General features: G+C 50.9%; 3 protein-coding genes across 4 annotated transcripts in view; 1 reads left to right on the forward strand and 2 right to left on the reverse strand.

The window, feature by feature from the left end:
* The window catches only part of rnaset2l (ribonuclease T2, like), a 6,069-nt gene extending 2,734 nt beyond the window's left edge, over positions 1–3,335 (reverse strand). Inside the window, exons 1-6 of one of the 2 annotated variants that reach the window (XM_062560965.1) lie at positions 3,017–3,335; positions 2,361–2,398; positions 1,125–1,346; positions 916–983; positions 689–746; positions 501–568 (exon numbers count right to left, since the gene is read on the reverse strand). In XM_062560965.1, the coding sequence (XP_062416949.1) occupies positions 501–568; positions 689–746; positions 916–983; positions 1,125–1,337 (407 nt within the window). In that variant the 5' untranslated portion in view covers positions 1,338–1,346; positions 2,361–2,398; positions 3,017–3,335. Of the gene's footprint in view, positions 1–500; positions 569–688; positions 747–915; positions 984–1,124; positions 1,347–2,360; positions 2,404–3,016 lie in introns of both variants that reach the window. The other variant, XM_037460581.2, reaches the window with a different exon arrangement.
* LOC119210510 (cytochrome c oxidase subunit 7A2, mitochondrial) lies at positions 2,726–5,088 on the forward strand. The gene is made up of 4 exons (XM_037460604.2): positions 2,726–2,872; positions 3,939–4,025; positions 4,277–4,361; positions 4,919–5,088. The coding sequence occupies exons 1-4, from the start codon at positions 2,858–2,860 to the stop codon at positions 4,975–4,977; spliced, it is 246 nt and encodes an 81-aa protein (XP_037316501.2). The 5' UTR covers positions 2,726–2,857; the 3' UTR covers positions 4,978–5,088.
* A 633-nt stretch (positions 5,089–5,721) lies between these two features.
* LOC119216319 (neurofibromin) overlaps positions 5,722–12,287 on the reverse strand; it is a 38,386-nt gene continuing 31,820 nt past the window's right edge. Inside the window, exons 44-57 of the mRNA XM_037469042.2 lie at positions 12,100–12,241; positions 11,894–11,995; positions 11,665–11,805; positions 11,370–11,496; positions 11,156–11,287; positions 10,906–11,041; positions 10,660–10,820; positions 9,998–10,120; positions 9,804–9,922; positions 8,231–8,331; positions 7,998–8,140; positions 7,820–7,866; positions 7,502–7,718; positions 5,722–7,137 (exon numbers count right to left, since the gene is read on the reverse strand). Coding sequence (XP_037324939.2) covers positions 6,995–7,137; positions 7,502–7,718; positions 7,820–7,866; positions 7,998–8,140; positions 8,231–8,331; positions 9,804–9,922; positions 9,998–10,120; positions 10,660–10,820; positions 10,906–11,041; positions 11,156–11,287; positions 11,370–11,496; positions 11,665–11,805; positions 11,894–11,995; positions 12,100–12,241 — 1,834 coding nt within the window. The 3' untranslated portion in view covers positions 5,722–6,994. The remainder of the gene's footprint in view (positions 7,138–7,501; positions 7,719–7,819; positions 7,867–7,997; positions 8,141–8,230; positions 8,332–9,803; positions 9,923–9,997; positions 10,121–10,659; positions 10,821–10,905; positions 11,042–11,155; positions 11,288–11,369; positions 11,497–11,664; positions 11,806–11,893; positions 11,996–12,099; positions 12,242–12,287) is intronic.

Raw genomic sequence — 12,287 nt, forward strand, 5'->3', positions numbered from 1 at the left:
AACACACAGACACACAAACTCATGTGGTCTGAAGATCGCTAATCAATTAATTGTTCTGCTCTGTAACTAAAAAATCTCATCCAAATGTTTTGTTTTGTCTGACAAATGTGAAAAATACAGAAATGATAGATTTATAAATATTTTATACATGAGTAATTGAATTACTGACATTCTGTTTTATTATTATTAAATATAAAATCCTTATTTAAAGACTATATCCGTAACGGATGTAAAATGGCCAATATCACACTACTACTCTACAAACTACAAACCTTACTGAAGTACAAAGGTGTAATCTGTAAAAGTAACGTACGATGTGTTGCTCTCAGATGTAAGTTTATACGTATAAAGTAGCAATACTTAAATAAAGTAACTTAAGCTTGTTCCTAAGAAGAGGACTTGAGTAACTGATGTCAGAATGATAAAGTACTGCCATGAGCAAGTACTATGTACTAGTAGTAAGTACTAATACTAGTATCCATCGCCCGGGGATTCGGTACCAGAAGTGGAAGCTGGGTTGAGACTTCAGCAGCGACGGCCAGTGTTCATTCAGCTCAGGGTCCAGCTCCTGGAACACAGAACCCTCCTCAGGTCTCCAGTCCACTACTCAATCAGGTCTCCAGTCCACTACTCAATCAGGTCTCCAGTCCACTACTCAATCAGGTCTCCAGTAAATCAGGTGACTCACCTGAACGTCAGACTCAAACATGGGCCAGCAGCTGCAGCAACGCCCTACCTTCTGAGGCCTGCAGGGGGGGCACGTGAGGTTAATAGTATAATTGTAATAATAATTAGAATAATAGTTATTGTAATACTGGTACTAGTAGTAATACTTTAGTGATGATAATAATAGTAATATTGATAATACTCCTGGTAATATTATTACGTCAATAACTATGGTGAAGATGTTCTTACCAAAGACCGTGGATCGTCCAGTTGTTGATACTCAGAGGAATCTTGCAGAGAGTTTCTTTGTCCACAGACTGCGGGACGAGACATTAAACATGAGGACAGGAGAACGTGAGACCTCCATTAAGAGACCACTGACAACACCATGAAGACACCATGAGAACATCTGTCCTTCTTCAGATGATGGAGACCATAATGGTGATGATGAAGCTGACCTGACAGAAGGCTCCGGGCCACTGCAGGCTGAGCAGCAGACACTTCCAGGAGCAGAAGGGCCTTTTGCCGGGCGAGTCGGGGCCTTGGTGGCCATGTTTGTAGTCCTGCCAGAGTCCTTCCTGCGTGGCGGTGTAGTCCGGAAGCTGCAGCAGGAACACGACTGCAGGACTCAATCCAACCAGCAGGAACAGCGCCGAGCTCCACATCTCCATCCAGGTGCACTGATCAGAAGATGAACATCAATTAATTACCAACACATATTTAATGAAGAATACTTTGACTCTGTAGCTGTGGTGTTCCTCAAGGTTCAATTCTGGAGCCTCTCCTGTTCCACAGGTCCACTAGCTCAGATTATTCAGATTATAAACACAGTATGTCATCATAATTATGCAGGTGACACACAGATCTACATAAATCACTAGGGGACTATAATCCCATAGTGCATTGGAAAAATAAATAATTGGATTTCCCAGAATGTTCTTCAATTAACCAAAGATGACCAAAGACGTGGTGCAGTCACGGGTTCAGACCTCATCCTCAACAGCAATATGAAGACAGTAAATTAATGAGTCAACTATCACCTGAGGACTATATCAGGAGTAGAGGATTCTTCACTGGACTATTGTGACGGTGTGTTCACAGGTCGATCAGACCCCTTCAGCTCGAGTCCTCACTAAGACCAAGAGATTGGACCTCACCCCGCCAGTTCTGAGGTCACTTCCTGTCCCACAAAGAACTGACTTTAAAACCTTGCGGTTCTCAATGGTTTAGGGACAAAATACACAGACCTGCTGCTACCTGACCCCCCCCGACCCCCCAGGTCCTCTAGGACTCCTTCCTGTCCCCAGAGTCAGGACCAAACATGGAGACAAGCTTCAGTTCTGCTGATCCACATCTGGAAGAAACTCTCAGACAGGAGGACAGACAGGAGGACAGACAGGAGGACAGACATGTCTGCTGAGACGCTCGGCCGCTTCAGATTAAGACTTTTCTGTTTGCTGCTTTATTGAAATCTGATCCAGCGACTGACAAGATGTTGCTCATCATGGAAGACTTTGAAGAACAAGATCAAAGCTACAAAACGTCTACCCAGCCACACGACAACGTTCCTCTTTTTCTCTGCAGACATCTGGACACAAAATGTCTCCAACAATTAAATCTAAACCAACAGAAATAATAATAATAAGGTTTGACCACCGTCTCCGATGCGATGATGAAGATGATGAAGAACTTACCAGAGAGCTGCTGCTGCTGCACTGAGCTCCTGCTTCGGCTTCTCTTCAGAAAACACACAAACAGGAAGTGAATCTCAGGTCGGCATTAAGAGGAAGTGTTCTCTGTGAGACACCTGACAGGTGAGGAACATCTCCATCTGCAGGACCGGTCACATGATCCGACCACCGACACGTGTCCCCGATCACAACGAGGCACCAAGTGCTGAACTTCTACAGCACACATGTTTCCTTTTAATGCAAAGTGTTCATGTTTCATTCTGCAGACACAAAAACACACAACGCACAGCTTCAGGCTGCAGTTACACAACATTGTGTTTCTTCTAATATTCATAATAATAATAACTGTGTGTGTGTTCGCTGTTGTCCAGCACACACATTTTGGCCTCTACAGCAGATCGTAGTTTGGCAGCGACTCAGAGACACCGATACTGTGTGTGTGTGTGTGTGTGTGTCAGCGTGAAGCGAGGCAGTGCAGCTCGACACACTCAGCACGCAGCATGAATCGCCTTCTGGTAAATATGACTTCTCTCTCCTTCCCCGGGGCCACAGGTCACATGACCTCTGGGGCGCGTGGCTTTCTCAGGAGTTGTGTTTTATTGTTGCGTGTGCGAGTGGAACATTCGACATGCATGTAAACACGCGTGTGTGAGACTCACGTTTTCTAAATGTTTTAAGACCGAAGCCTCGTGAAGCGCAGGTCAGTTATTGTGTAACGTCGGGTTTATTTTTGGCCTCTCATTGGTCCATCAGACACCACCTGACACTTAATAAGCAAATAATAAGTCCACAGCGGGCCGGTTGACCTTTAACACGCACGCACATGCACACGCACACGCACGCTCCCTTTTCCTCTGCAAACTGATTGGTTGAAGTGTCGGGTTCGGAGGCTGTGATTGGCCGGGGTCGGTGTTACGCAACATGACCTTGGCAGTTAAACCTTGACTTGAACATTTCTAAATAAAAGATCTTTTTTAAAGAGCAAATGTGTACAGTGTCAAACTGGTGTGATGTGAGAGAACTACACACATTAGTTATTTGTTTAAAGACACAAACTTAAAATGAAAGAAAATGATGGCGCCAAACTCACTAAGAACAAAGAACAAGAAACAAAAACAGAACAGAAATCTCTCTCAGAACGCCACGTAACCACGGTAACCACGGTAACCACGGTGGGCGAGCCGGTCGGCACTTCCTCTTTCCTCTGAAGTGAGGCTTTGTGGATGTTTCCTCTGATTCTAAAGATCAAAGTTGTAAATGTTGTGGCAGGTTGAAAGCATTAAGTAGATTACAAAATACCAGAACAACAATGTGGAAAATGTGAAATGATTCATATCGGCTGTTTAAAAGAAAAAAAAAAGATTTCATGTTGCGCAATAAATAAGTTCAATGAGTACATTTTCCTGCTAAGTCGTTTTTCACAAGAAATCTGTAACGAGAACATTCTGCAGACGGGTCATTAAGTCCAGGCTGGAAATAAGAGCTCGATGGAAGTAAACGGCTGCTGAACCTCCACCACGCTGCACCCCCAGGGCCCTGCAGGACCCCCAGTCCAAAGTAAACTTTTGGTTGTGTTTCCAGAAGGTTCCACTTGTGGCCCGACGAGCTTTCGGAAGCTCAGCCCGGCAGCTGAGGAACAAAGTGCCCGAGGCCCAGAAGCTCTTCCAGGTAAGGGGTCCGATCGTGAGGTCCGTCCTCTGAGGACACGAGATCAGTCCCCCGAAGCACAGGAAGCCATGAAGTCGACAAGGTGGTTCTTTAAAGGGGGGGGGGGGCTTTGCCACATCTGGATCTCTTTAACGAGTGCAACTGGAGGCCAGAGCGCTCGATGAGCAGGAACCAGCCAAAGAATTCCTGTTGGCGTGAAGCCGCTCGGGTGTTCATACTTACTCATGAGTAACTGCCCCCCCCCCCCCCAGGAGGACAACGGGCTGCCGGTCCACATCAAGGGGGGGACCGTGGACGTGGTTCTGTACCGGGCCACCATGGTGCTGACCTTGGGAGGTAACGTGGGCGCGACCTTTGGGGGGGAGGAGTCACATGAGTCCATCATTAAATGTTCAGCCATGAATACAAAGAACATCAGAAAAAGACTGAAGGTTAGAGGTCAAAGGTCAGAAGTATCACACCACCACACAAAGTTAGAGCCAAGGCTAACATCTCTTATCTCCTACTTCCTCGTCTCCTTGAGTCCTCCCTACGGTGACGCAGAGATCTCCGTACAATCTCCTGAAAAGGGGCTTAAGGAAAGAAGGTGTCTCCTCAGACGAGGTCCTAGGACACATACAGTTAAAAAATAAAAGGACTTTCTCACTTCCTCACCTCAGGTGGTAGGAACTAAGGCGCAATGAGAGGAGGCAAGGGAAGGAATGAAGGGTGTAGAAAATGGAGAACTGAGAAGAGCTGTACTTTAAATATTTATACACACTGGGGGGGGGGGGGGGTCCTCATTATCACCTGGGAATCTCAAACAATTTCTTGTGTGTTGTGTGTTTTTTTAAGTGGAAGTGAAACCCCCCCCATTGTCCTCCTGCTTCAGAGTGCGCTTGTTTCGTCCACAGGGGCCTGCTACTCTCTGTACTGGCTGCTTTATGCTGCGATGCCTCAGAGGACAGCGTAGAGAGGAAGAGGATGATGAAGAAGATGAACCCCCTTTCCCCTCCTCACCCCTGATGCTTGTAGTTTGATTTCATCACACTGAGGATGCAATAAAAGGCGGGACTTGATCAAAGCTGGTGTCTGAGTGTTAAGCTGCTTCTACAGAACCAAAGTTCTACACGTGTAACAGAGTCCGATCCGACCAGCATCACAGGTCAGACAGATGTGCACAAACATCAGGATTACAGAGAACCGGAGGAGAAAGAGCCACTTCAGAGACAGAGTGGGACCAACAGGACGTCTCTCAGAATGAGAGCAGAGGGACAAACGTGTCCTCACATCAGCGCTTTGTTTACGCTCAAATAAAATCAGCGTTTTGTGTAACATGCAGGTTCAAACATTTTATTACTAACACTGGAATAGTTCAATTTGTATATTATTATACAGGAACTAACTGCTTTACAAAAACAAAATGATACAATATCACATGTATGTACAGTGTAGTAAATATACCATCTCAAATTGTACACAAAGTATTTACAATTATCACACATACTGCAATAAAACCAAACTGGGACCATCACTCTACAGACATTATTTTGCATAACATCAAATAAAACGTGCCACACGAACCCATGACCCCTGGTTTTAAATTAGTGCAAATCACCCGCTTGTTCAAGAGCTTCTGGGTACCCCCCCCCCCCCTGTGTCTCGTTAAAGGTACAGTCTCTGAATGCAGGGGGGGGGGGGGGGGGGGGGGGGGGGGGGGGCAGACGATGGGATCGAGTTAAAAAAAAGAAGCTTTGTCAACAAGTCCGGACCCAACCTGGACCTTCAGAGGCCCCCACTTCCTGTGTGAGATCACGTGACTTTAACATCACGTGCTCGCCTCTGGACCGCTCGTCAAAAGGAGGCTCCGCCCCGTCGCTGCGGCGTCACACGTCTCAGCCCGCCAATCAAATCGAGCCGAGGGAAGATGGATATCAGCGTTTGTTTAAACCAACGCTTTCATCGGTGCCTGAAGTCCTTCCTTCGCGGGGCGTCCAGTCACTGAACCCATCGGGAGACTGCGACCTTTGACCCCGTCCCACAGACCAAGCTGAACAAGCGCGGTCGGCGGTTCCTGACGCTTCTCTGACGGATGGATCCGATACAACATGAAGACCCTCAGAGAAGGAGGCGTGTCTACGAGATGAACGCCGGGTCAGAACTCCGCCCCTTCTGCCTTAAGGCTTAGTGTGCCCCCCCCACCCGGCCGGGGGTGACGCCCGATGTTTGAGTCGAGGATTATTGCCTCACTTTGTCAGCGTGTAAACAAATAAATAAAAGAAATGCTGCTGATGAAAGAAAAACAAGAACAACATTTTACAGCGAGACAAAAGCACAACGAAAAGGAAGAAGTTATTTTTTTTTAACACAGCTACACCCCCCCCCTCCCCCCCCGTCGAAGCTTCTTATTGGACGTTGCTGTTTTTTGGGACAGAGGTTGAAAAGACGTGTGAAGCGCTATCTAACTGTACAGGATAAATAGGTTCAGGCAACAGGGTATAAGATGATTGTATAGTGACGATCATTAGGCTCCGCCTCCATAATTAGTACCTGTGTTCTTTGTCTTTTAACTTTACAAATTGTACACATTGAAAAACCCTGACAAAGGCACACCATGGAGAAAACATCTAGATTAGCACTAAGGACTAGTGATTTATACATAATCTGTGTATGTAAAATATGAACAGGACACAGGAGACACCCCCCCCACAATGCTGCTTCATTTGGTCCAGAGAAGGAAGCTGAGGGACGTGAGGGGTTGCACAGTCTGGTGGGTCCAGACTAAACCTCAGCCCCCCCCTTGAATAGTTCCACATGTGTGTGACTCTTCCTCCAAGCTCCTCCCCCTGCGCGTCCCAAATGAAACATCTGTACAGCACAAAGGGATCAAGTTCCGCTCGGGAAAGCACCGCGGGGGGGGGGGGGGGGGGCGGACGGAGTGCAGCATGAGGTCTGGCGGGCCATGGGGGTGAGGAAGAGGAGGGGGGGGGTCACACAATCTTCTTGATGCTGGGCCTCTTGAAGCTGCCGGCGCTGCGCTGCTTCTGCACCTGACTGGCCGAGCCGTGGCGAGTCCGTCCCCCGCTGGTCAGAGCCGAGCTGGGGGACAGCTGGACGTTCTCCTTGTCCACACCTGGAGGACGGAGACGCGTTAAAAGGTTTCTCCTTCAGTGTCCAGTAAAACACATGATCAGGACGTCACCGATGATGTCATTGTAAACATGTGATCAGTGAGGAGGAGCTAGTAACGTTAGCAGCTAACGGCGCATTCGGGTACCACATGATGCGTTCAGGCGTAAGCACATTATTATAATAAGTTACATCCTAAATATCTATATCATACTGGAATATGGTCCATGTAGGAAAATAGATATTCTTGTTTTGTTTTATGAAAGAAAAACAATATAAACTAAGTAAAAGTACAAATGGTTCAAATGACATAATCATGTGGTCGTGCAGCATCACCCCCCCGCTGCAGGTCACTGGGGGCAACGCACCTGGCGAGTGCTGCGAGGTGGCCAGCGAGGTCATGGAGTTGGACAGGTTGAGGTTGGCAGTGATGCTGAGCTGGCTCTGACTGGCGGGGGGGTAGGGGGAGGTGGGCGTCCTCAGCTGCTCCTCCCCCCGCTCCTCCTCCGCCGCCGGCAGGTAGCTGTCAATCAACGCATCCAAGAACTTCACGATCAGCTCGGCGTAGTCGGGGATCTGCGTCTGCTGCGGGGGGGGGGGGGGGGGCAACGATGCTTACACTTAGTAACGCGATCGGCAGCTCTGGTTCTATTTAACTGTGTGTGCGTGTGTGTGTGTCTTCTTACCTTAGAGAAGGGTCCAGCAAACCTCCAGAGCCCGTTGAAACCAAAGCCTGGGTAATGAGTGTGTGTGGGGGGGGGGGGGAAGAGACTGTTATAGATTCCATTGCTTTTTATTATGTAATTGAACTTGTGTTATTCTGCCCTCTTCTGGCCACAGGACCCCCCCATGAGTGGGTCTTACTCTGTAAGTAGGAGGGCTGGTACTGGGGGGGCGACTCCTCGTGGTAGACCACGCTCTGCACGATGCCGTGCACCGGGTTCAGCAGGTTGGTGTCCTGGCACATGGACAGCACCGTGTTGATCTTAGAGTCCAGCAGGTTGTGCCTGTGGGGGGGGGGGGGCAGATAGAAGACTAAAGTGAACGGGAGGCCAACCCAAAGGAGAGGAGCGTGAGGGGGGGGGGGGTGTACTCACACGACAGGAAACACCTTGGGGAAGACGACGCTGGCCTCGGCCAGGTACTCGTACAGGATCCTCTGGTCAAAGTCGTCCGTGGTGTACTTCACCTGAGTGGCCTGCAGGGGGGCGACAAAGGGACGACAAGGGGACGTCAAGGGGACGTCGAGGGGACGACAAGGCGACGTCAAGGGGACAACAAGGGGACTTCAAGGGCACGACAAGGGGGCGGCAAGGGACGTCAAGGGGACAACAAGAGGACGACGAGGGGACGTCAAGGGGACAACAAGGGGACGACAAGGGGACATCAAGGGGACAACAAGAGGACGTCAAGGGGACGACAAGGGGACGACAAGGGGACAACAAGGGGAACATAAGGGGACAACAAGGGGAACATAAGGGGGCGTCACAGGGACAACAAGGAGAGGTCAAGGGGACATTAAGGGGACGACAAGAGGCGTCAAGGGGACAACAAGGGGACGACGAGGGGACAACAAGGGGACAACAAGAGGACAGCAAGGGGACATCAAGGGGACGACAAGGGGACATCAAGGGGCGTCAAGGGGACGTCAAGGGGACAACAAGGGGACATTAAGGGGACGACAAGGGACGTCAAGGGGACAACAAGGGGACGACAAGGGGACAACAAGGGGACAACAAGGGGAACATAAGGGGGCGTCACAGGGACAACAAGGAGAGGTCAAGGGGACATTAAGGGGACGACAAGAGGCGTCAAGGGGACAACAAGGGGACGACAAGGGGACGACAAGGGGACGACAAGGGGACAACAAGGGGACAACAAGGGGAACATAAGGGGGCGTCACAGGGACAACAAGGAGAGGTCAAGGGGACATTAAGGGGACGACAAGAGGCGTCAAGGGGACAACAAGGGGACGACGAGGGGACGTCAAGGGGACAACAAGGGGTCGACAAGGGGACGTCAAGGGACAACAAGGGGACGACAAGGGGACGGCAAGGGGACGACAAGAGGAAGGGGACGTCAAGGGGACATCAAGGGACGTCAAGGGGACATCAAGAGGACGACAAGGGGACGACAAGGGGACAACAAGGGGCGATCGAGGGGACAACAAGGGGACGGCAAGGGGACGACAAGAGGAAGGGGACGACAAGGGGACGTCAAGGGGACAACAAGAGGACGTCAAGGGGACAACAAGGGGGCGGCAAGGGGACGACAAGGGGCGTCACGGGGACAACAAGGGAAGATCGAGGGGACAACAAGGGGACGACGAGGGAACGACAAGGGGACGTCAAGGGGACAACAAGGGACGTCAAGGGGACGACGAGGGGACAACAAGGGGACATCAAGGGGACAACGAGGGGACTTCAAGGGGACGACGAGGGGACGACAAGGGGACATCAAGGGGACGTCAAGGGGACAACAAGGGGACATCGAGGGGACAACGAGGGGACGACGAGGGGACGACAAGGAGGCGGCAAGGGACGTCAAGGGGACGGCAAGGGGACGACAAGGGGACGACAAGGGGACAACAAGGGGACGACAAGGGGACAACAAGGGGACGACAGTGGACACGGGGGCAAAGAGCCGATCCGCGTCAATCGGGTTCCTCACCAGCACAGTGAGCAGCAGAGCCTGGATCTTCGGGTCGGTCAGAACCTCCTCGTCCAGCAGCACGTTGGACTCAGAGACGGACACTTTGCGCAGGTGAGAGTTCCCGATCCGTTGAGTCTCTGCAACGACACGACGGACATCAAACATCTGTCTGCTGGAGAGCCGGGAGCCGGGGGGGGGGGGGGGGGCCTCACCGATCTCGTAGTCGTTCTCTGCCACCCGCCTCATCTTGGGCGGCGTGGTCATACCAGATTCCATCTCAGACCTCTTCGGTGCTTTGGAGTCCGAGATGAGATGATCGAAGCTCTTCCTGGTGCCTGGAGAGAGGAAGTCTTCTGAGGTCACTCAGAGGTCAGTCAGAGGTCACTCAGAGGTCAGTCAGAGGTCAGTTCGTATGAAGCTCATCAAGTAGTTCATGAAGATGAGGGATGCGTTTACAGATTTCTTCTCACGAAGGTTCCTCACTGAGTGAAGTAGTGGAAGTGGCGCTGTTCTATTCTCTAATGCTAAGGAAAGGAGGCTCAATGCCTCCTTAGCTCCTTCAGCATAGGAACCACTGGAGCATCCTTTATTAATGGGAGTGACGGTTAGCATCACTTATGTATGTTAAAGTTTTACTTTGAAGCTGGTTGTTTGTGTCGTCTGCGTGACGGACTATAACGACACATGAAGGCATCTCAGATGCTTCTTTGTCTACTCATCATCTCTCCTAACCACCTCTCCTTGGGTTAGCAATAGACGTTGGAGCAGAGGTTTTTTAAACAATTGGTATCCAGCCAAAACGTATAATGTATGGTTTGGGGCTAACAGCTGTGCGGTGATGTCATGTGACCTCATGACATATCATGTGGCCTACCCAGCAGCTTCTTGGTGTTGGCCTGTGAGGGCTGGCCCATGTCCAGGCTCATGGACTTGCGTGTGCGGGGGCTGATCTGCCCCACCGTGGGGTAGTGATGAGCCGACAGGTAGCGCTCCGACACCTGGGGGGACGTCCAGGGCTGAGTCTCCCTCAGAGTCCTGAGTGGGGGGGGCAGATGAGTAGCTTCAAGTTCCATCTCAAGACACCTCCTGCCAGAGGTTAGGGGGTCCCACTCTGACTCACCTGCAGCTTGGGTCCACGATGTGGCTGGAGTACGTTTCCATGGGGACCGGGTCCATGGAGAGGTCCGAGATCAGCAGGGACTTCCTGTGCTTGAGGCTGCAGCGGCTTCGGACCTCCTCGGAGACGGTGAGCAGCGCTGGAAGGAGGACACGACTTAGTGCTTCTCTTTGGTGATGTGAGGAAACAGGACGTCAACACTGTTCGTTATCGCTTCCTTAGAGGAGCAGAACTCAGTGAGCATGTGACCTACCTGCCAGGTAGGCCACGCTCTGCGTGTTGACCTCAAACTTGTCACACTTCAGATGCTTGCTGATGAGGGCCAGCAGCGTGTGCAGGATCCTCACAGTCCTCGCCACCGTGGTGGCGGACGGGTGTCTGTAGCCTGCAGAGACAAGGCAGGGACGTAAGGACATGAGGACGTGGGCGGGGCAATGGAATGATGGACAGGTGGAGGTTCTGCCTACCTTTCAGCAGGTGACCCACCAGCGCAAAGTTAAAGTTGGCGCTGAAGTTGAGGCCCACGAAGTGATCCATCTGCTTACAGTGCCACTCTAAAGGACGCCTGATCTCCATGAACACCTCCTCTGGACTCTGAGGAGCACACGGGGGGGGGGGTAAAGGTTCATGGTCTCAGTCTCTAGTTTCAAGTCTCCTTCAACAGATGATGTTCATTTAGTGAATGATGGTCCATGTAGAGTCAAACAGACCATGAAGGAGACACGCTGACGAGTCTCTACTTAGTGTATTAGTGTGCGTCACCTTGTCGTTGAAGACCCGCATGGTGTCCAGCGTGTGGAGGTTCTGCTCCAGCAGGGCGGTTCCAGCAGAGTACAGGTTGACCTCGTCCAGCTGCAGCACAGCGACCGCCACCCAGAACAGAGCTTTGTGCATAGGAGACTCCTGCAGACGCACAAAGACACACAGACACACACAGAGTCACACAGTGTCACTAGGTGCACAGCAGCCTTCGGGCCCTGACCCCACTCACCTTGCTGAGTAGAGGCTGCAGTTTGGTCAGAGCGATGACCGTGGCCTCGATCAGCACTTGGCTGTTGTAGTTGTCCGGCCCCTTCAGACAGCTTTCCAGACCCTGAGGGGGGGCGGGGGGGGGCGGGGTTAAATATCATTCAGATCACTGTACCTTTCTGAACTCTCATCATATCTTCATTAGTTGCACTGAGGGACTTTTCACACCCGGTCGATGCTGAGCAGAGGGCTGGCCTTGCTGAGGATGCGGATGATCTGCTTGATCTGTCCGTGGCTCACACGCTTACTGATGCAGCCGAACACCACCAGCGCCCGAGGCTGCAGGGACGGGTTGTACTGGAAGGCAAACCTGGACACACACACACACACACACATATATATATTTATAGATATAA

The sequence above is a fragment of the Pungitius pungitius genome, chromosome 3 (assembly GCF_949316345.1).
Source record: "Pungitius pungitius chromosome 3, fPunPun2.1, whole genome shotgun sequence".
NCBI lineage: Eukaryota > Metazoa > Chordata > Actinopteri > Perciformes > Gasterosteidae > Pungitius > Pungitius pungitius.